The sequence below is a fragment of the Candidozyma duobushaemuli genome (assembly GCF_002926085.2).
Source record: "Candidozyma duobushaemuli strain B09383 chromosome Unknown A_B09383, whole genome shotgun sequence".
Lineage (NCBI taxonomy): Eukaryota > Fungi > Ascomycota > Pichiomycetes > Serinales > Metschnikowiaceae > Candidozyma > Candidozyma duobushaemuli.
This window is the reverse complement of record NW_020289901.1, coordinates 244753-267315: the sequence shown is the minus strand read 5'-3', so window position 1 is coordinate 267315 and position 22563 is coordinate 244753. Positions and strand designations below refer to the sequence as shown.

The 22563-nt window shown below is 46.6% G+C and overlaps 9 protein-coding genes and 2 non-coding genes across 11 annotated transcripts; 1 reads left to right on the top strand and 10 right to left on the bottom strand. All coding sequences in view use genetic code 12, as the record gives it.

The window, feature by feature from the left end:
• Positions 1-65: 65 nt before the first annotated feature.
• CXQ87_000124 (amino acid permease) lies at positions 66-1799 on the bottom strand (the record flags this gene model as incomplete). The annotated part of the gene is made up of 1 exon (XM_025478707.1): positions 66-1799. The coding sequence occupies one exon, from the start codon at positions 1797-1799 to the stop codon at positions 66-68; it is 1734 nt and encodes a 577-aa protein (XP_025338180.1).
• Positions 1800-3697: 1898 nt separating this feature from the next.
• CXQ87_000123 (methylthioribulose 1-phosphate dehydratase) lies at positions 3698-4450 on the bottom strand (the record flags this gene model as incomplete). The annotated part of the gene is made up of 1 exon (XM_025478706.1): positions 3698-4450. The coding sequence occupies one exon, from the start codon at positions 4448-4450 to the stop codon at positions 3698-3700; it is 753 nt and encodes a 250-aa protein (XP_025338179.1).
• A 1069-nt stretch (positions 4451-5519) lies between these two features.
• CXQ87_000122 (alpha-mannosyltransferase) lies at positions 5520-7669 on the top strand (the record flags this gene model as incomplete). The annotated part of the gene is made up of 2 exons (XM_025478705.1): positions 5520-7430; positions 7454-7669. The coding sequence occupies 2 exons, from the start codon at positions 5520-5522 to the stop codon at positions 7667-7669; spliced, it is 2127 nt and encodes a 708-aa protein (XP_025338178.1).
• A 60-nt stretch (positions 7670-7729) lies between these two features.
• BET2 (Rab geranylgeranyltransferase) lies at positions 7730-8695 on the bottom strand (the record flags this gene model as incomplete). The annotated part of the gene is made up of 1 exon (XM_025478704.1): positions 7730-8695. The coding sequence occupies one exon, from the start codon at positions 8693-8695 to the stop codon at positions 7730-7732; it is 966 nt and encodes a 321-aa protein (XP_025338177.1).
• A 102-nt stretch (positions 8696-8797) lies between these two features.
• On the bottom strand, positions 8798-10792 carry DPB2 (DNA polymerase epsilon noncatalytic subunit; the record flags this gene model as incomplete). Its single annotated transcript, XM_025478703.1, has 1 exon — positions 8798-10792. One exon carries the CDS (start codon positions 10790-10792, stop codon positions 8798-8800), a length of 1995 nt encoding a protein of 664 aa, XP_025338176.1.
• Positions 10793-10886: 94 nt separating this feature from the next.
• Positions 10887-12512, bottom strand: CXQ87_000119 (uncharacterized protein; the record flags this gene model as incomplete). The annotated part of the gene is made up of 1 exon (XM_025478702.1): positions 10887-12512. The coding sequence occupies one exon, from the start codon at positions 12510-12512 to the stop codon at positions 10887-10889; it is 1626 nt and encodes a 541-aa protein (XP_025338175.1).
• A 73-nt stretch (positions 12513-12585) lies between these two features.
• BGL22 (Bgl22p) lies at positions 12586-15030 on the bottom strand (the record flags this gene model as incomplete). Its single annotated transcript, XM_025478701.1, has 1 exon — positions 12586-15030. One exon carries the CDS (start codon positions 15028-15030, stop codon positions 12586-12588), a length of 2445 nt encoding a protein of 814 aa, XP_025338174.1.
• Positions 15031-15462: 432 nt separating this feature from the next.
• On the bottom strand, positions 15463-17513 carry CXQ87_000117 (uncharacterized protein; the record flags this gene model as incomplete). Its single annotated transcript, XM_025478700.1, has 2 exons — positions 15463-15675; positions 15738-17513. The coding sequence occupies 2 exons, from the start codon at positions 17511-17513 to the stop codon at positions 15463-15465; spliced, it is 1989 nt and encodes a 662-aa protein (XP_025338173.1).
• Positions 17514-19090: 1577 nt separating this feature from the next.
• On the bottom strand, positions 19091-19161 carry CXQ87_000116. Its single transcript has one exon. It is a non-coding gene; the product is annotated as a tRNA-Gly (tRNA).
• A 9-nt stretch (positions 19162-19170) lies between these two features.
• On the bottom strand, positions 19171-19242 carry CXQ87_000115. The gene has a single exon. It is a non-coding gene; the product is annotated as a tRNA-Asp (tRNA).
• Positions 19243-19733: 491 nt separating this feature from the next.
• Positions 19734-21723, bottom strand: AMO2 (Amo2p; the record flags this gene model as incomplete). Its single annotated transcript, XM_025478699.1, has 2 exons — positions 19734-21383; positions 21427-21723. The coding sequence occupies 2 exons, from the start codon at positions 21721-21723 to the stop codon at positions 19734-19736; spliced, it is 1947 nt and encodes a 648-aa protein (XP_025338172.1).
• Between the last annotated feature and the right edge of the window lie 840 nt (positions 21724-22563).

Here is a 22563-nt window from a genome sequence, read left to right as displayed (position 1 = left end):
TTTACAAATCCGTTAGTGAAATAATTCTATCGTTAAAAATCGTCCGTAATGCTATTCTAATGTTTTTAAAAAACAAACCCAATGATCCACTTCCACCATGGCTGGCTGGCTCTTCTAGCCAGCTCCTCCTCTTCCTCCTGCTTGATGAGATCGGTGTCAACGATACTGCGACCAGAGTCCACATCAATTTCCTCGGCGGGGATGTAAATTCTCATGTTCTTGGAGTAGATCTTGTAACCAATGTAACTGAAGAGAACAACTGGGAATCCCAAGTAGCCCTGGAAGAAATCCGATGCGTTTGGCGCAACTCCGATAGGGAACAAGGATAACCAAAACTGGGCAATGAGGACCAAGAAGTTAATGGCGAAACCGTACCATGATCCAAGGGTGCCGACAAGGGAGGTGAATGCCAATTCGTCCAAAGATCTGCCTTGAGACCTCATGGCGGCCCTGAAACGAATGTGGGCCATGTTGATGGACATCCATGTGAAGATGGAAGAAAGACCACTCAAGGCAAGCAACCAGTTGAAAGCTTCGGTTTGCTTGTCGGAAGCAGCGATAAATGCAAAGAGACCAAACACGTTGGTCACAATAATGGCAACGAGAGGACGTCCAAGTCTGTCGACATAACCGGTCCACTTAGGCGCCATACCTTGTTCAGCGAGAGAGTTAAGTGAACGAGAGCAGGCGTAAACGGAAGCGTTACCAACAGAAAGAACGGCAATGAGAATAACAGCGTTGATGACTGAGGGCAAGCCCTTGATACCACCATTGACAATGGCAATGACGAAAGGAGAGGCGGTGGCATCCACGTCGGAGTCAGCATTCAAGAGACGTTCATCATTGTATGGAACCAAAGTAGCGATCAAGGTGATGGTACCGAAGTAGAAGATGACGATTCTGTAGAAGACCTGCTTGATGGCTTGAGGAATGGCCTTGGATGGGTTAGCAGCCTCGGCAGCACCCAAACTGATCATTTCCGTTCCACCAAAGGAGAAAGCTGCTGTGACAAAGACAGAACATACACCCTTGAAACCGTGAGCAAATGCACCAGGATTTCTCCAATATCTGCCACCAACAAAGTCCTTGGTAGGACCTCCGCCGCAAACAAGAACAATGCCCAAAATAATGAAACCAATGACGGTGATAACCTTGATTAAACAGAAGACGAATTCGGCCTCACCGTACCAGCGAACTCCGAGCATAGTGATGAAGAACACCACCACCCAGAAAATGGCCACAAAAATGACGGGATTGAGCTCGTCGTTCCAATACTTGACCGAAATCGACGCCGCCACAAGCTCTAGCGGTAGTAAAACGAAAAATTGCATAAAGTAGTTCCAGCCCACAGCGAAGCCAAAAGCCGGCTCAATGAATCTTGTGGCGTAGATGTTGAAGCCTCCACTTATGGGAAAAGCAGTACTGAGCTCACCAAGACCTTGCATGGTGGTGAAAATGGATGTGGCCGTGATGACCCAGGCAATAACGATACCACCAGGGCCTCCAGTGGCTAAGGCCGAGCCGGAACCAACGAACAAACCAGTTCCGATGGACCCGCCGATGGCGATCATTTGCAAATGTCTATTCTTCAATCTTCTGGAAAGCTGGGAGTTGGAGGCGTTTTGGTTAGCCCTCTGGACCACGTCCATCTCCGAATCCGAAAGATCATCGGCGGTCATCGTCTCAGCAGCCTTGAACGAGTCCTTGAAAGACTTCCATCTCGAATGGGTTTGGGTTTCTTGTGGCTCGTAGGCATGGGTGCTGGCGGAATCACCAGACTCCTTGTTTGTAAGACTCATGGTGTCCTTGTAAAGTGTGTATTGAAAAATAAGTTCAAGAAAGTGTGCAAGTACGAGCTATAAAGACTAGAAACTAAGTGAAGGTCAGTCAAGAATTTTGCATCCACTCTGCAGCAAAATCGCACCAACGGTCCGGTGCAGTGGGCAATTCTGCGAGATGCGGTGATATATATGGGGCGAATGTGAGGAAAAACCTGACTCACAAAGCACTAATGCCAGGGCTTTTCTGCAAGGCGGAGGTGAGAGCGAGGCTCTTCCGAAAAAGAAACCAAAGTGTGCGCGAAAAATGCAACGCCCACGTCGAACGGTGTCTTCTGCGAGCGAAGCGGGATTGTTCTGTCCACGTGACTCGCCGTCGCCTGCCTTTACGGATCCTAGTGGGACAACAGTTGTTCCGGTGGCCGGAGTGGACCTTTAGTCATAGGTAGAACGCTCAGGTGTATGGGGTACTCATCGTTTGAGTAGGTGGTATAGGCTTTCTTTTGGCAAAAGGTGGCTTTGAATCTCGCTTCCGGTACATCCTCAATACGGCATCTCACCGATGGTCCAAGATTCTTCGGGCTTGGCCAAACGGCTGTCTATCTCCGATTTGTTAACTAAGGGAAGGGACTTGTTGCCAAGGCTCAACACTTTAATTGTTCAATGACATTGTTCGATGGGTATAGTAGAAATTAAGGGTCTGGTGAGAATGAGTTCAACCTCTGAAATAGGTCTACCGAGCTCCCGCCATATAAAATTTGTAAGCCTGCTGAGGAGAACAATGTCTTTGTGGTGAGTCTTAAGTTTGAGATTTGTGCTGAAACGGGCAACGCCGAGCTGCTATTGACGTAGAAAGATTTCTTGATTTACTGACTTCGGTTTCGCCATGGTGGGAGACCTTTCGTGTAATTGAAGAGCCTTACAAAGAAATTTCTTGAATTTCAGCCGGCCTCATTGTTGTGGAAAGCTTAAACGGTTTGGTATTCGTTTTCTTCGAATCTTCAATGTGAATAATTTAGCTAAAACTTAGATCACTAATCGAAATTATAATCCCGAACAGACTGAAATGCAAGAAGACTAAAGAAAAAAGATGTAGCTTTCAATTCAATTCGTCATTCTTTTGAAAATTATCACGATAATATCCGGTTGTTCGCAGAATGCAATCAAAACGCTCGTTGGATGCACAAAAGGTCGTAAATTGTGAACCCCATTTTTTTTTTTCGAATCGAAGTCTTCCAATGCCTCATCTCGAAATGCTCATCGATTTTGTCTCCTGTTGTTTCCTGATAAGTTCTTCTCCCTCGGTTCAATAAATAGTTAGAACCTAACTTTGATGACAACAGTTCGGAACGAAATATCAACCTCAAATCTACAAAGACCAATAGAGAAGAGGAAAAAAATAATTATCTTTCTTTTTAGAGACCCCACTCCTTCTTGAATCGGTAAATGTATTAAACGGCTGACAAGCTTGAAGTCACGTGCAGATTCTCGCTATAAACCATCACAGAAACCTAGGAGCTCTAACCCGACTAAGTGATGTCTTCCCTCAAAGACTTCTTAGGAAGTATGTATGACTAAAATCACCCTACATAACCATACTAACCGCAGAGAAAATACGAGTGGTAACCACTGATGCCCGTCTATTTGAAGGCAAGCTCGAGAGCTTCGACCATTCCACCAACATCGTCATATCAGAGACCATTGAACGCGTAATTTACCCCGATGAAGAAAACGAAACTCTCCAATTGGGTGTCTACCTTCTACGAGGCGGAAACGTGGTCTGCGTGGGTGAAATCGACGATTCCATCGAAGTCGACTGGGCTAACATTAATGGAGAAGAGCTCAAGGATACAAAGAACCCTCTTTAGCTGGTCGCCTACAAACTATTACGGATCTCCCATCCATTCTATACTGTCCACTCACTTTTTGACGAGAGGAATGCCGTTCTGGTGCATCTTGATTGCCAATTCGAGCAAGTAATCGATGGCCTCATTGTACACCTTAGCCTTCCAGACGTTCTCACCCCATACATAAATACCATGACGACGCACCAACACAGCAGTGGCGTTGGGGTAGTCCTTGATTGCCTTCTGCAAGGTGTCGGTCAAGTCTTCCTCATGAGGTGTATTCTCAATGATTGGAAGCACCATCGTATCATAATATTGCATGCTGCCAACTTTTTCAATCTTGCCTGTCTCTGGGTTGGCAGCAAGCTGTGGCAAGGCCTTGATCTGTTCGATATGGCTCATGCTGAACTCCACCTTGTCCTCAAAAATCAAAGTTGCCATCACTGCGTTTTGTGAGTGAGTGTGAATACATGCGCCAGCGTCTCTCAAGTTGTAACAGCTGAGAAAGAGTGGCGTACACGCAGAGGGCTTGTACTTGAAATCCTTGGCCAAGTCTGCCGACAAGGGCTGACCAGTACATTCATCGTTAGGCGTTCTCAAGATCTTGCCTGGCAACTCCGCAACAAACATCTCCTTTGGTTTCAAACGCTCTTTTTGAATGCCCGAGGGAGCGATGTAGACGATATTGGGGTTTGGCCCATCGACGTCTCTGATGGAGATACCACCACCAGTGCCAGTGACCCAATTGTTGTCATAGAACAAGCGGCACAACTCACAGATGAGCAGCGCCGGGTGCTGTGGGGAGTCTGAGAAGTACAGTGTCATCCTTGGGTGGGTTGGAAATCTGATATCACCGTGAGCCTCAGTTAGGTTGATGCACGTGCGTTGTATCACCTGACTGTAGATCGCACTAAAGTCCACGTGCGTCGCTCTAGCAAATCAATCGTGAGGGCTTGGGAGGTGGACGCAAGCCGAAGAAAAATAAGCAGTCCACCGCGGTATTGTAATCTTCAGTATGACATATTCTGGAACAATCAGCAGTCACAATGTTTGCTGTGCCAAGATCGGCGGGACCCACAAAAACACACTCCTCCAAGAAGTACCTTTATGCCATAGGCTCACATTCTTGGTAGGGTGCGCCTCGCTTAAGCACGCAGGGAACTGGGCTTCTTACGAGCAAGGACTGTAACAACCAAGCATAAGGGGCTACGCCGCAAGGGGAGTTGAACTTTGAAGTTGAGCTATTGCTCAGGAAAAAAAAAGCCGAACCCTCAAACAATAAAAAGCAAAAGCAGACACGATGATCGGCCTTAAAAGCCAAATTTTTACTTCAAAGCCGCCACTGCACACACAAGTGTCAAGCGCCGCATGAACAACACGCCACCAACGTCAAGAAGGAATCTCAGACTTTACAATTTTCGCGGTACTAAGCCCTAATCTGAGAGATTCGACGTCAGGCAAACTTGCATTCCCGGCATTGAGCCATGGTTCCTGCGACGGCCACGCACAGCGGCCTCCCCGAGGTGCCTATGTTGACGTACTCAGCAGGGTGGGCAAAGTCCGGAACTCCTCGATTTGGTTTAAGGGATAAGGCGTTGAGCACCCAAGGGCAGGACGCGTTTGGGTCTCAGCAAAAACTTGTCAATTTTTGTGACTTCACCCTCAACCCTAAAAGCAGGAAAGTGCTTATCAGTGGGTGCGCCCATGGCTGGTTATTTGTCACTGCCTCCTTTGTGCGCTTGGCTTATTTTCTTTTTTTGCTCAGATCGCGCCCAACTGCACCGCATCTCTAGGGAGCCTTCCCTTTTATCTTATATTCTGCACCTCCCAATCTCGTCCTTACCACCAACTATTGACGCCTTCGCTTCTTCCCCCTAACGGCAAACCTCATGTCATGTCGATCCAACGCATTTTGTTTTCCAGATCCTATTACTGGAAGTACCTTGCGTTAGCTTGGCTATTATGTCTTGCCATTTGGTGGACCTCTTACAGAGGACTCGACACTAGCTATATTCCATCGGCACTGAAGCAGTCGCTCACAAAAAAGGAGCTCATGACTGTCTTCTCGATGTACCACCAGAGGCACCCATCCATGTCTCATATAACCACACGGTCTTCAGCTTACGACGAGGTGCTCAGTTCCATCAGCATGTTCGACTTTTTAAAAAAATACCTGTTTGACCAAAGGTGTCTGATCTACTTCAACCACTTGCTGAAAAGTGATCCTGACTGGTTGATCCATCCTAACGAGGTTGTCTCGTACGATAAGACTGCTTTCCAGCTGTTCAAGACATATCAGGAGAGTCGCCAGAAGGACCACAAGAAACTAGTTGAAGAGGCGGAGAAATTCGGAAGACCCGCTCCGGAACCACTTTCCGATACTCAGATTCGTCATGATTACCAGAAGCTCTGGAAAGAGGTCGATGCTTCGGAGCAAAGGTTGCACGATTTTCTTGCCCACGTTCGTATCTTCGATAAGTGCTATGTGCAATCGCAGAATAAAGCAATTTATCGTAACGACACGAGCTATGTCAAAAGACAGCAGTATTTCTTGAGCAAAAATGTGGATTATCTCGCTGACCCAGACGAGGTGGTGGACGGCTCCATATATCGTGACAAGACGCTGTGCTCACAGATTGAAAGCAAAGTGTTCCCATGGTTGACCATGGAGTATCCTGAATTCACCCGTCACAACGGAGAGAAGGCATACTTCCCTGGTAACAATTATAGAGTCCATGAGAACAAAGGTTGCTTCCTCAACGAGTTCAAAAACCGCTTGAACGGAAAAGGAATCGTGATGACTTTCAATGATGATCACGTCGACGACGCTATTCGCCTCATCAAGGTTCTTCGTTTCCTCGGTAACAGGTATCCTATCCAGATCGTGTATCACTCCAAACTCAATGACTTATCGAAAGCCCATATTGTGAAGGCTGCAAGAATAAAGTATGATAATTACCCAACCCAAGACCTTTGGTTTGTTGACGCTAGTCCTGCGATCGAACCTCAGTTCATTGGCAAATTCAATGGTTTTGCCAACAAGATCATGGCAACTTTATTCAATTCCTTCGAAGAAATGGTTTTTCTCGACGCTGATACAGTTTTGTTGCAGCATCCAGACTTCCTATTCAAGCTCAAAAAATACATCAACTCGGGCACCATGTTCTACAAGGATCGTTCCACCTTCAACTTCCGTGAAAGGGAAAATTCCGTGCTTTTTCACAAGCTTATGCCTTCACTTGATGATGGCTTTGTCTTCAATATCAACCAAATCAAAAATAAGACGTTGGATAACGAGTTTTTCCTTGGTTTCGAGAACTACATGGAGAGTGGTCTCGTTGTTATCAACAAGAAAAAACATTTTATACAGCCCTTCATGATGTCTGTCTTGAACTTTTATCAGCCCATCACTGCTCGTCTTTATGGTGATAAAGAATTGTTCTGGCTTTCGCTAGTTCTTGCTGGTGACGAAAACTATGAATTTGACGATAACTTTGCCGCAGCTATCGGTGAGATGACTCCCGAAACCGAACGTCACAAAGATATCAATCAGATCAAGAGCTTCAAGTCAAAGGAGCTTTGCTCTTCCCACCCCAGTCACATCAGTGACACTGATAATCAGACTCTTGTGTGGTTCAATTCGGGTTTCAGATTTTGCGGTAATGTTGACAAGGGTGTCAAGTTTCAAGAAGAATTCAACAGTAACAGACGTTTCACGAAGTACAAGACAGTACAGGAATTTGAAACATTCTTCAGATCTAAGTTGAAGATTTTGCATGCTATTATTCCCCTTTCGACAGAAACCGTGAAAAGGCCAAAAACCTCGAGCACGAGCCTGAGGCTGCGTGGCATATGATGAACTACTGCAAAAACTATTTGTGGTGTGCCTACTCCTCTCTCGGAGGCTACTTCGAGGAGGATGGAGAAACGAAGAGTAACCTAATAGAGGGCACAGTGATCAAATTTTCAGACGAGCAGATCAAACACATCGATGAAGTGGGCGATGTGTGGATGATGGAAACAGAATTGTATTCATCAGGTTAAAGCTGTTTATTCGCATTTCATAGCATCTGATAACACCTGTGAAATATTCATCGAAATTCCTTATGTAGATAGTCTGTCAGTAACATCCACTGGCATACAGTAAATCGGATCGACGGGCTTCATGCCATATTTGCTGCTAAACATCAAACTTAGCCCAGTGATCGCAAAGCATGTATGATAGACGTCAGTTTGGTTGTCTGGCCTGTCGCTGAAACCTCCATTTTCTAGATCTTGACATTCCAAAATGAATTTCTCGAGGTGCTCGAAACTAATCCAATGGGCTTTCTTTAACATTGATAGACTCAGAAGCACCCACCAACTGTAACACACGTCAGGCAATTTTTCTGGTCTACCATTGAATCCACCAGACGGGAGAACCTGTCTCTCACTGAGCCAACTGGGCGTTCTGTTGTCAATCTTGTCCAACTTTCCCAAGATAGCCAATGTTCCAAGACATGTGTAGGCCTGGGCAGCATGCGACTCGGAGCCCGGTAGAAGGCCAAAGCCTCCGTCGAAATTTCTGCAACGAAGAATGAAGTCTGTCGCCCCATCTGCAATTTCTTGTGTGAGTGCTTTCAACATCTTGAGAATGTAAACAGCAGCGAAAACGAATCGGGTGTCGATTTCACCAAATTTGTCGCCTCTGAAAGAGCCACCACTGCAACGTTGGTTCATAACAAACTCAAGGATCTTATCTTTCTTTTCACCCTCGATGACGTCAAATCTATCGTAGATGTACAATATTTGTAGTCCTGAAAGCGTTGTGAGGATGTGAGCATCATGCCCGGGAAAAGCAGCGAATCCACCCTCCTCCGTGTCATAGCAGTCCATAACGAACTGTATCACCTCGTCTCTAGGCAACGCATCCAACGCGTTGACAGTGGCCAACGCCATTATACCCCAGTACAAGCCATTGAGCCGAAGGTGTTCCAGTAGCCAATACTCATATGTTTGCTTCGTAACCTTTGAATCAAGCTCTTGAATGAACTTGATATGGCGATCCCGGTGGAATTCTTGGGTGGACATGAAGGTGATTTATGCTTTAGTGTGCGAAGTTTGAGATCATGGTCGGTGTGCGCACTCTGTGAGCGACTGCCCCACAATCCGTTAAACCTAGTCCCGCTCGTCTCAGAAATACTGCTCTCTGAAAGAGTAGCTCTTATGACTTGGGTAATATTCTGCATAGTTAAGCCTCTTAGAGTTTTTGTTGCTTATCAAGCTGCCGATGTTTACAACCTTGCAGCCATTGTAAGTCACCTCAAAGGACTCAAAGCGCGTGTCGAAAAGAACCAAGGAGGTTGGAAGAGGCTCAATTCTTAGCGCGTGCAGATAGTTGGGGTCAACAATCTTCAAATCTTTCAAGAAAGGTTGGAGATTTCCTTGATCAAGAATAGTCTTTACCAATTGTCTAGCTTGTTTGATTTTGGAGCTCAAGTAAGGTCCCTGATCGCCAACGATCTTCTTCACATCCAAACCCTCTTGAAGATTTTCTTTCTCGGCCTCTTCATCTTCAAGCTGCTGAAGCTGATCTTGAAATATTATATCATTTCTTTTTAGCTTATTCATCAAGTCGTCTCTGTATAACACGATCTCTTGCGATATGTAATTGATGCGCATTGGGTTTCCGCCAAAAATGAGATTGCCCTTAGGTAAAAGTCTTTCTAGCCTAGTCACAAATACTTTGGGAATGGACTTTTGCGGTATGCTTGTGAGGCTTCCTCTTCCTAAAGAATAGGACGATTGCCATGGGTCATTTGGTCCTGGAACCAAAACGAATTTGCACGTTTTGATGATGACTGGGAAGTTTGCTAAGAGGGCTGCAAAGTCGTCAAAATTGCTTTTGTAGTTTTCGGAGTTTGAGACTAACGTACTTGACCCATTGGCTGCTGTGAGCGGTTGGGAACAGAACGAGCCTGTCATGACAATTGCCAAGGGAAGTTCTGAATCATCCGAACCTTGTTGATCAATAAGAAGAGCCTCAAGCTTTGTGAAATATTTCTTGAGTCCTGTCATTATCTTCTTGTCATCAAGGAAACAGTTAGCTCCGAGAAATATAAGTTTGTGTCCACCCAAAGCTTTTTCTAGTGAACTGAGCTTCTTTCTAAGCGGTTTATCGATTTTGCCTATGGCACCATTAGAGCGCGACACACCACCGAGAATACCCATGAAATCAAGATAGCCGTAACTCTTCAAACTTGTGTCACGTCTTTCGGCGGGTGGATGACTAACGTTGGAAACATGAAAGCGACCACTGATCACTGACGCGTCATTACTCATAGATCCACCCGAAGCAGAATAAATACCCTCAACGATGAGAAACATTCCAGGTGTATAGAAAGAGCCCTCGGTAGCATGTGTATGAGTGAAGTCTAATTCGATGTGATCAGTTGAATCCTCAAGAATGTAGTTGTCATTCATGTTCTTGGACAAAAGTCCAAACAAGATAAACTTACTACCATCACGTCCCAACACATTTTTGATTAGTGTAATATCGTACTTCACGTCGCTGTTATTTAATGTGCTGTTGATGGCTGCAAGACTGGAGAATGACTGTTTCTGAAAGTTTTCATGCCTCGACAAACGGTCCACAAGTAGATGGTATCTTTGATTAAAATAGTTTGTAGCTGCTTTCAATGAGCTTTGCAACTTTGAACCCACTGGTGGTTTGGGTGTGAACTGCTTTCTCACTCTATCAAACTCGAAGTTCGGCTGTTCGTCTGGAGTGATGAAACTGAAGTAGTCGGTCCAGTTAATGACCACTTCCTTTTTAGCCGGTGCTGGAGCATCGATATCCATTAGCGTGTCTGAGCGCAGGGCTAGCTTAGGTTCATCTCTTTCGACGCTCTTCTCTTTGCTAAGTTCATTGACAACCTGCTGTAAGCCTGGACCGTCAATAAAGAGACCCCTGTCTTGATGCTTCCACGATTTGGCAATCTCTTCCATGAATTGCTGTGCTTTAGGGCCCCTCCATTCTGCCCCAAATCTCAACCCTATGACGTCTGTGAGCACAGAGAGGGCATCTGTTTGAATGTTAAGACCATGTTTCTTCGATAGTATGCGGTAAGCTATTGGCCGTATATTAGAAGGGACTAATTTCACTGGGAGCGATGCTGGTCCCGACATATTTGGATAGTTGTACAAGTTCTATAAATCGAGTGGAAATGTGTTTGTAGATACAGACGCGCGTTGAGCAGCGCGTTAGTGGTGATGGATCGACCTACACCACAGCTGCCTGGATAGCTTTGAGAGAGCTGTGAAGTTGTGCGAATTTTTCGAGTAGCTCATGGTCCAATTTCTGCTTTCGGTATAAGGTCGCCCGTGTTTTGAGATATTGGGCGATTCTTTCGGCCTTGACAATGTCAAAGTCGTAACGTCTTACCCAACTGCGTTTGATGAGCCTGTCGAGATGGTAGATTCTGAGGCGTCTCTTGTCGATTTTGTCTTTGAACTCCTCTTGAAGCTGGTTGAAGTTGACCTCAATCTTTTCCAAAGACTTCGGGTTGTAGTTCTCCCTGCGCTGCTTCTCTGGCATCTCTGAATCAAAAGCCCTGAAATACTCTCCGTAATCTTCGAAAAGAGTCTCCCATTTGCTCAGTAAGACTTCGTCTGTTGTATTGAGCGGTTCAATTAGGTTGTGGAGACGGAACAGAAGATTGTGGTCTTTATAACTCCTTGTGTCTTCAATGACGGTATTGACAATTTCCCGAAACTTCTTCATATCACTCTCGTTTTCTCGGAGCTTCGCCTTTATTTCTTCGAGAGGATTTTTTGTCTCAGTGGCTGCCTGCTCAAGCTGTCTAGCCGTCAATTTTGCCTCAGCGGCCTTGAGATATTCCTCCTTCAGCTTTATATCAATCTCTCGTTTTTCAAGATCAATTCTTCTTTTTTCAAGCTCCTGTGACCTAGCCTCCAAACTTTCCTCGCGTCTTTTCAAGCTTTGGTCCCTAGCATTCTGCTGCATTAAAAATGATTCGTTCTCTCGCAACACCTCATCCCTGAGCTCATTTAGCTTCAGCCTCTCCAACTCCTTGTATCTCCGGCTAGCACGAAATTCAAGCTCCTTAAGCTCTTGCTTCAAAGAATGTATGGTGGCCTCGTGATCCTGGGTTGCAAGATACAACTTCCTCTGAAGCTCATCCTTGGTGTCAGCGGCTTTACTCTGCTCCTGAGAGAGTAGCAGCTCAAGCTCAACAATTCTGTCCTTCAACGTCTTGACCTCTTCACGCGCCTTGGCTCTCTTGACCTCCTCGTCTACCTCATCAACCTCATTTCCTTTATCCCACGTCGGATATCTGCGCTGAAATAAGCTTTGATCGATCTGTACATGGCGCTTCGGCGTTTCAACGGGTAGTTCGTGCTTTATCAAGCCGGCCGACTCGCTGAGTTGCCTGTACTCTTGATCGTCGGTAGAGCTCATCTTCGACAAGAAGGATCGTAGCCTCAGAAACACGCCACCCTGATCTGATCGGCTCTTCCTCGTGGCTTTCTCCTTTTTGTCGGCCCAGCTTCTGTTTTTTGTTATCCCTAGAGCTTCTGGTTTCTCCCAGGAACGCTTTGGAGGTGATAGATCTCGGTTTAGTCGAGACAATCTCCGAGCATATGTCGTGGGCTCTCTTAGTAGCTTAATTGGAGACTCCAATTTTCGAGCTGTGTAACCTTGCTCCGGTTCAGCAAGTCTTGGTGCCGAAGGCCGGTTTCTTAAGTACTCATCGTACTTTCTGGATAAGGATCGAGTTCCCTTGACGGGACTCAGCAGCCTCACAGGACTGATGGGCCGGACTGACCTAGGGTTCAACGCCCTAAATCTGGCGTACTTTTCTCCCAATGGGTTGGAAGACACCATGTTGGTCTACCTCTGTTTTGGTGATCGCGCCTAAACAATAACACCCAAGGTGTAGTACATTTTTCGCAGCCATTTAGCAGCCGATCTCTATTTCTCCACAGAGCTCCACTTTCCTGCTCAGTGTGCTCACGTACAACTTGTATGTGCCTGTTTGGATGATCCACTGCTGTGAATCGGCATCCCAGATACTCAAGTCACGATGCTTCACATCAAACTCCACATCTCCACACTCGTTTGGCTGCAAAAAGATCTTATCAAAGCCTCTGAGCACCTTGGGTGGTGATGCCACGATGGTGCTGGGAAATTCAATGTAGAGTTGAGCAACGTAGTTTCCTGCCATTGATCCTTCATTCGTGACTTTGGCAGAAACCTTGTAAAGGGTTTCCCATAGTGCGCTATTTCCTCCAGACGCACCTCCAGCCAAAGGTGCCTCGCATTTCTGATCTGGATCGTAGCCCTTTGGATAGTCGTAACAGTCGTCATCCTCAAGTGATCTGATGTTTTCGCTGTACAAATAAGGGTAAATTACACCTGGCACGGGGTCCATTTCGTCATGAGGGAAAAGGGCATCCTCAGGGTCACAGACATCATCCTGGATGGTCTTCGAAAGAGGCAAGTAGTCAGGGGGACAGGGGAGGTACTCTGCTGGTGGGTTAATTTCACAGATATCAAGATCACTCACCAGAAATTTTGTGTACGACAAGCCGTGGCCAAACTCAAACCTGGGCCTGATGGTGTGTTTCTCGAAGAATCTGTAGTCGAGGTAGACACCTCTCTCGAAATTGTCTTGTGGGTCAACGCAATCGCCCAAGCTATCCCTGATATCAACATAGTGCAGATTCTTCCTGGCGATGGTAAAGGGAAGCTTTCCAGAAGGGTTCACCTCTCCAAAGAGGACCTCTGCAATTGCAGCTCCGACAAACTGACCAGTTGGTGGAACAAAGAGCACAGCAACAACATGGTCATGTTCGATCCACTTTTCCATGTTCACAGGTCCAACTGCATTAACAACAACGACAACCCGCTTGCAGTGGCACGTCACTCGCTCGATCAATTCGTCGCCATTATGCCAGAGAGTGACATTATTCCGATCACCGTAGTTGCAATCCACATCGATATAGCCCTCGCCTGATGCCGAATTAACCACAACAATAGTCATATCTGCAAAATCTGCTAATTCCTCTGTTCGTTCGAGATCCCAGTTGTCCTCGGAGATATCAAGAGTTATACCTCTTTCACGAGCCTTCTTGGAAATAGCCTCTTGCGCTGTGATAACCCATGGATTATTAACAGCGGCAGACCCCCAACCTGACGTGAGTGTTCCATCAGTGCACTTCTGGTCTCTGCAATTGAATCCATTGGGGTCATTTCCTCCAGCCAAGCCCGCCACCAATAGCCTTCTCACTCCATCGTCCTTGTTGATAGGAAGATGGCGGTTCTTGTTCTTGAGAAGGACGACTGCCTGGCGAGCCAACTCCAAGCCAATTTCATCATTTATTTCAGATCTGGCGTCAACATGCCAGTTTTGCTGCACAATGGCTCCGTAGTGCTGGTATGGGAACTGTTGGCCATACGTATGGTGCGTCCACGAGCTGAAGTTGGGAATTTCCTCTTCGGAAGGAAGCTGAATTGATTTCATTGCAAAGAATGGGGCAAGTATTCTGGAAGCCATGTCGTTTAATCTCTCCTGGGGGATGGTCTGATTGTAGATTGCCCTGGTGAGTAATGGTCCCCAATATGCTTTACCACCAAGCCAGTCATCGAAAACCTCACCTGGCATGGTCATATCAAGACCAGAGAGGGCAGAAGTAACACCAGAGTGTTGGGCACCCCAATCGGATACGACAAAGCCCTGAAAACCCAACTCTTCCTTAAGTAGATAGTTAAGAAGATACGAGTTCTCACAGGCATAGGTGTTGTTCACCATATTGTAGCCACACATTACTCCACCAACACCTGCTTTCACCACATCTGCAAAGGGCCACAAGTAAACTTCATGCATGGCACGATCACCAATATTGGCGCTGATCGACAGATCGAGTCGGTCATAGTCTCCATGGTCCCACTCACCTACCTGACGGAAATGCTCCTGCTCGTTACCCACTAGATGCTTTGCAACAGCTACAACTCCTTCCTCTTGAATACCTTTCACTGTTGCCGCTCCCAAAACTCCTTGAAGGTAAGGATCTGAGCCGAAGCTTTCCCAATTCCTGCCTCCTTTAGCCTTGAGACCCATAGGTCCTATGGAAGGGCCTAAAGCGATGTGAACACCCTTTGCCTTGTGTTCTCTTCCGATAGCCTTACCTCTTTTATAAATCAACTCTTTGTTGAAACTGCTTGCTGCTGCCAAACCGGAAGGAAAGTGTGTTACGAAATCAGTGAACCTCACTCCATTGGGTCCATCCTGAAGACACAATGCTGGGATACCAAGTCGAGGAACAGAGCCAGTATTGCCCACACATGGGCCCGATCCCCAACCGGATCCAGTAGTCAAGTTGACTTTCTCTGTAATTGACATCCGATCTACTAATTTCCTCGCCTTGTCGTAGGCCCTTTCCCAGTGATTCTCGATTCTACCACCGAGAGCTAAATGTTAGAAAAGATTTAGAAATTGTGAGTGTGTTACAAACGGCTTGGATAGTACGGCTTGGTCCAGTAATACTCCAGCGGATGGTCGTCTCCATAGTAGATCAATGGACTCTCACGGTGGTTGGCCCGTTTTTGCAACCCACCACTATGGTTGAATGTGGATTGAATGGTGATTGCAGGAGATTCTGAATCACCGTTAACAAAGGAATTGAATAACAAGAAACTCAAAATGGGAGTTAAGGGGTTTCTCATGATAAAGAAAAGAGGTTGGTTTTTTGCAGCTGCACAAATGGATGGTGCGATATATATAGCTCTACCCGCTCTAAGGAGTGTCTGAATTGAACATTAAATTACGCCGTAACTATTGGAAACCCTCCACCTGTACTTGAACAGGTGTAATGACATTAGGTGCTGGGTTGTTGACACCAGTGCTTTCCAAGTCGATCCTACTCAAGGTGGTTGAGCTCTTGAGAGTCGCCGCAGAACCGTTGGGATGGAGCATTGGGGGAGAAAATGAGTGTCTTGTCATGCTCGAGAACTTGCTCGTTGAGTATTGTGACTGGTTGTTGAGGTTCTGATTATTTTGCAAGGGGTCTTAGTGTTGAGTGGTGAAGCGCCCTCCTCGGCAGCCGCCACAGGAGGAGTCATTGGAGTCTTCGTGGATTTCGTGGTGATCTGGCTGGAATGCTTTTGCTGCACTGTGCTTAATTCAAGACCCTTTATATCAAGCAGTCTTACTGATTGAGCGAGATCACTCGCATTACCAATGGATTGGGTATGGCGATGAGTAGTAGGACTGTCAGGTGTCTTAGGAGTGATTGTACCGTTCGCAGATGTCGCTGTAGTGGAGCCTCTAGCGCTCTTTGATTTCGTCTCAGGTGCATCTGGCTCTAAAAACTTCCTCAACTTTCTAACGGCTTCTTCACGATCTAACAATAGAGCGTTCTCGAAGTAGCCAGGTCTAGAATCATCTATTTTCATGTTGTTGGGTGACCTCACACCGTTGAATAGGTTGAAAAGGTCTGCACGGTACGTCTTCGGTAGAGGGTTGCTCGAAACGAATATGTTGCCAAGCTTGGAACCCTCAATTTTGAATAGATTTATGAGCGGACGCAAGTGAGCGATTGAACCAAGCTTATTTCTCCGCAAGTCGATCTTTTCCAAACTCTCCATCTTCTCGATGCCGTCTATATTAGTGATTTTGTTGTTGTTGAGAGACAAAGTCGTGAGATTTTTGAGGTTTGCGGGTAAATTGTGCAATGAAGTGATGTAATTGTCAGCGAAGTTCAAATATTTCACGTTTGTAAGCTGATCTAGGCCTGGAGGCAACTCTTCAAGCAAATTGTTGGCCAAGTTCAACTTGACCAAATTCGTTAGCGGCTTGAAGACAAATGCTGGGATGGATGTGATTGAACCTTCTGAAACAGTGAGTTGACGTAAGTAAAACCACTTTGACTCGGGTAAAGCGGCATATTCACGCTCAAGGGAATGAGCGGATGCGGTGAAGGCCAAGTCGGTAGACAGGGGGAATGTGGAATCTGCGAGGAACAGATCACGATGAGATGGCACGCTCGCGGACGCAGTGAAAGCCCGTTCTCTGCGTGGGTGGTGATGCTTATGAGGGCCTGTCTCTGCTGTGTCATGGAGGAATGGTGGTTCGTGGCGTTTAGACTGGCGTGAGTTACTGAATGAGGAACGACCATTCTCGTCGTCAACGACCAAAGCGAAAAGGATCAGTGCCAAATCCGAGACCTTGGAATTCCGTATTATAAGTATTCTCAATTGCTCACTGAGCACATGCCAGCCAAATAGCTCATTAGGTTCATACTCCACCAACTCTAGCACCTGAAGGTTCTTGAACATCTTCAAAGGGACCAGGGTATCACACGGATATTCTTCATAGCCCGAGATACTGTAGATTTTTGTCTTGGGTGACAATATTAAGCAAGGTATCTTGGTAAATGACGAATACAAGTATTTGATGTCCCTTTGTATGATCTTCGGATCCTTGCTAAACGAGAAAGATCTCCAATACACCGAGGCGCTGGACACGATAGATTTGACAGAATTTATCGACGTGATCGACCGGGCATCACTTTCAAACTGTCTCTGTGTTCTGGCGTTATTTGCCATGAAGGAAATGAATGTGGGTTCGTGGTTCGGGGTATCCAACTTGATGTTAAGGGGGCCAACATCGACCCCAAGTGAAGAGTTGTCAATTCTCTCGGTAATATAGTACAAGTGGTGAATGGTAAAGGTCATCCTGAGAGGCTTGACTTTCGAACTGCCCCTGCTTTTCAGAAAACAGAGAAGCCCGTTCGCCAAAGCCTCCTCATTTTTCCGGATATAAGTGGCCAACCGCTGGACATAGACATCTCCTTCGATAGAGGAGTCATTACCGAAATTGCCCATACTCCTGTCTTCTCTTTAACGGTTTCTAACGGCCTGAGGATGTGTTGATGTTAACTTTTGGTAGTTGGTGCGACCGCCTCACTATTGTTTGTTTTGTTTAGTATTTCTCTCGGTGCACTCCATAGCCTTGAGCCCCACCCCAACCGAACAATAGAGAACACCACCAAAAGATGGTCACTCCGAAAAAATAACAATCTAGAAGAGAAGATCCAAAAAGACTATTGCCTTAACCTTAAAGAAGTTTTGTTACGGTTTAGTTGACATTCCAAGCAAAAAAAAGCTTATGCGCAATGATAATAGGCTTTCAACAGGATTCTAGAAGGGGTTGACAATTCCTGGATGAGAAGTCTAATGACCAAAACGAAGGATGCTGAGGTCTAGATTAATATCCTATATTTGGGAACATTTGGCCCCCCATGAATGGTTTTTTGATGTTGTCAATGTGCTGCTCGTTTGCAGCCATTCGGATCAGAAACACGCATAAGCGAAATGACCTACACTTTGCAGAAATCCCCCTGAGGGCTAGTCTTCGGTCTTCGCACCTTATTCGTCGGCTCTTCTTCGTCTACAATAGGCGCCAGGCGCATTCCAGTGTAAAACTTCCAAACCTTTCCATTCATATACCCATGTTACCTACCTAGCGAATGTTCCTCGTCCCCCGGAGGGTCCCTGGTCGACGGATTTACCGTCAAGCGCTCCATGATGCTAGCGGGCGGAATGCCAGCCATACTGCAGTTGGTATCGATGCTTCTTCGCCTTACTCGCCTTGACAGACTTGCAAGTGTCACAATCAGCTCACTGTCTCGCTCTCTCTCGGCACCGTGTCTGGTATTCAACAGCCCCGTATAATAGCTAGGCGACACTGACGCGTGGGGCTGGGAAATACAGAGGTTTCTGCTGTTGAAGCCGCTCCAGAGTTGTTATCTGGGTGATTCTCGCTGCTGATTATCGAAGGTGAGTTTGTCGAAGTGTGTGAAACTATCAGCTTAAGCGGAATCGTGGAGATATTGTCTTCTGACATCTGGGAGTCAGCGTCACTACCTATGTCCATGGATTTGAGCGACTTTCGCGTGCTGTTGTCGTCCAGAGCAATTCCTGGCGTAGGAATTCCTGGCGTGGGTCTTACGTTGAACCTAACCTCCCCAGGACGCTCAAGCCCCGTTGCTCTTGTCGTCAGCAGCCGTGGCTGGTGCTGAACGCGTTGTGTCGGTTGATGTTGATGTGGGGCTGTTTGGGAGTTGGGTCCCTGGACGAGTCTTTTAACCCAACTGAACCTACCACGGGTGTTTCCACGAGTGGGTCTTTTGTCGTGGATATAGGCTGTTTGTTAGCAATGGCTGACGTTCGTAGGGTTTTGGCGATACATACGTGGCTCGGTTACTTGTGACATCAAATTTATGGAACTCAAAAGTAGGGTTCAAAAATTAGGGATGTGTTACTTTTATATGAGGGAGTAAGCTGAGCCCATGTAGATACTGTGTATTCGCGCCAGGCAGGAATGCCTGCGCAAAGCTTCCATCTTACTCTGCTTTCTGTCACTGCTGCGGACCCTTTGAGCGTTAAAAAATAAAAAACGATGCGCAAGCCCGGAATCGAACCGGGGGCCCAACGATGGCAACGTTGGATTTTACCACTAAACCACTTGCGCGTATAAGAGCTCCGAGACGGGGAATTGAACCCCGGTCTACCGCGCGACAAGCGGTAATTCTAGCCACTAAACTATCTCGGACTTTGATGTAGGAATTGCTCGCAGTGTAAATATAAAATGCAGTTTTAAAATGTTTTATATGCACGTTTCTGGTTGTATGCAAACCAAATTGTCTAGCTCTGCACCGACTCAGATGCTATCAACAGTTTCAAGCCCATGATTTTGAGATAATTAAGCCGTTCTTGGGTCCCTTCATTGATCTGTTACTCGGTTTTATAAAATTGTGCTCTGATTCTGTCTTCGACGTACAAAACATTATCAAAGTGTTGCGGACGCCGCAAATTTGACAGGGAAGTTTCAACAAAGAGTACTTTGTAGCTGCACAAAGCATTAGTGATTGTTGCAATGTCTCCCAGAAGCAAAAGTACGAAGTTGACTCAAGTCCTGTGGTACTATGGTTTTGGATGCTCTTTTGAAGATCAAGAGCGAGATTAATTGCAAGCGACGAGAGCTCTACATCTCAAATTCACCAAATATTAAATGTAGTCTATGTATGTAAGTCAGTCAAAAACTCAAAGAGTGCTCTTGCAGCAAGCCTTGTTCTCGTCGAGGCCAACGTTAGCCAAGGTGGACTTGTTGAAGTTGTTGTTGGCCTGTGGGAGGTCCATACCAGGGTTCTTGTCGAAGAAGTTGAATGGAACCAAGTGGATGCTGTGCTTCTCAACAGGCATAACTGGGAAGTCCTCCACTCTTGGAATGTGAGTGAAGGAAAGGGTTGGCCAGACAACACAGTCCTCGTTTCTGACATCGTCGGTACCATTGGCCCAGACACCAAGACCAGTGTCAGTCTGAGACTGGTTAGTGAACTCACCGGCAGCGAACAACTGGTTGTCACCGTACTTGGTGACCCAGAGCTGCTCAGTAGCGAACTTAGCTCTGGTGACATTGTAGGTGTCAGGGTCGGAGATGATCATCTGTCTAGCAGGCATCTCAACCTTGTAACCAACGTTGCTCATAGAGATTGGGTTCTTGACGTTTTCGTTGATGATCTTGTAAGCTCTGTTGGTGAATGGAGACTGCTTCACGGAGCCGGCCTTCTCAACAAAAGTTCTCTCAGTGATGAAACCGTTACCGTACTGGTTGTTCTTGTCTCTTGGCATCTTCACAACGTCATCGTAACAGACGGAGTTCTTGTGGCCATCGACAGCTGGGTCGATTCTGAAAGACAAGATGTGCTGGTGGTAAGCAGCCATACAGTTCTCAGCAACGACAGTGCCCCATGGAACAGTCATGTTGTCATCGATTGGCATGGTGGACAAGATACCAGTGGCTCTGACCTCCAAGTCAATGGAACCATCGTTGACGAACTTGAAGTTAAGAGCGTACTCGTAGTTGGCAACAGTGGCGATGGTCTGAACAACAAACTCTCTTCTTCTGGCAACAACAGAGTTTTGGGTTCTGTAGTTCATGTGCTTGTACAAGATACCATCATCCTGCTCGTGCATGCAAACGGTGGATGGCATAACAGATGGCTCACCGTTACCACCGGTGAACATACCGTCCAAGTACTTGATGACACCAAGACAGTCACATCCGAGCTTCAAAGAGTTACCAGTAACACCGAAACCAGCATCACCCAAGTCGAAAGCCTGCTTTCTGTGGTATGGAGCTCTTGGATCGGCATAAGGCACGGTCATCTCAGACAAGGAGATTCTGTAGAACACCTGTCTGCCCTTGAACCAACCATCGTAAAGCACGAAACCCTCTCTGGCGGTGGTAGCGACTCTGAATTCCCAAGAAAGCCACTTAACCTTGGAGCCCTCCATGGTGAAAGAAGGACCCTCAGGCTGGTTGACCAACAATGGCTTGACATCTCTCAAGCTCTCGCCGTTCAAGTCTGGGTGGTACTCAGCAGGCTTGGATCTCTTCCAAGCCTGGGTTGGGGTGACAGTGCCGTCGTAACCGGATGGCAAGAAGTCCATTCTGACGAACTTCTTGGTGTAGGCCTCGAAAACTGGGGAGAACTTCAAAGGCAAGGAGTAGTGGTTAGACTCGGTGTGGCCGTTGTTAGCCTGGATGTACATGAAGAACTGAAGCAAAGGCCTCTTCTCCTTTGGATCGTCGGTAGCGTAGATCCAAGGGTCGGTGATGACTTTGCAGTCTTTTGGCAAGTTCAACTTCTCGGCCTCGGCAATGACAGCAGGGTGGGCAAGGCAATGAGCCTCCACTCGGCCATGTCCTCGGCCATGAAAGGACCGACAACACCCTCAGGCAAGGGGTCTTGGTGATGATGTGACCAGCAGTGACGTTGACCAAGGCCTTGTTGAAAGTCAAGGTGTTGGTGTAGTAGTAACAGTAGAACACTCTTGGAATTCTTGGGAAGTCACCACCGTGTCTCTCGGCTTCCAAGTATCTGATCATGTCCTTCTTTGGAGGGTCACATCTGTCAACCTGAACAAAGTGAACATTGTCGGAAGCCTGGTGGGCATCCTTGACCAACTTGGTGGCCAATCTAATCTCGTAGTCCCTGGCGGAATCGAATGGGTGCACGGCAGCAGGCATCTGATGGAAAAATGAAGTTGTTTGATGAGAAGTAAAGGAGGTATGGCAGTCCTTAAATACTTTTTCAACTAGTGGAGGTCGGCCCCAGATTGCCGCTACCAGCTGCCTAATCGGGCGGACGCTGTCTAGAAAACCGGCGCGAACTACCCGTTTAGTGTTTATCAAGGGACCGCCAGACCAGAAACCCACCTTGGGGCGGCTGCGGTCACGTGCCTATATCTCGGGCCTAACTAGATTTGCCTGCGGGGGTGGTGGTTAAACTTCCGTTCCGTGATACGATTTTTTTCCGTAGCCCCCAAAAGGAAGGTCTATTCTTTCGATTATAAGACCGTTGAGTCTCGCATACACACGCCACTTCGAGATTTCGTGGGGTTGGTGTCAACTGCGAAACCTTATCTGGTAAGGTACGTTTTAGTGATTGGCCAAATGCTTAGGTTACATCAGGGCACAAAGCCAGAGCACAAAAACAGAGCATAAAGGTCAAGAAGCAATATTTTTGGGTAGATACAGAGATGCTAGTCGGTAGAACGTAAGTGGATAAAAAATGTGACAAAGGCAACAGATAGAGATGAAAGTAGCATATAACGCCTTGCCGAGGAGGATGTATTATCGTACAACTGCGACGCACAACTGATAATGATTTAGCCGACCTGGCTATTTTTTGGCGATAAGCGCTTGATGCAGTTTTCGTCATGAATGGGCCTTTCGATAAGAAAGATTGTGTCAAGCCATGTCACTAATTTACAGATAAGAACTACGCAATTCTAACATGAATACCGTCTTTGTAATATACAACAGATCGTGCGGAATGACCCATACGCTCACAGGAGGCCAGCCCCA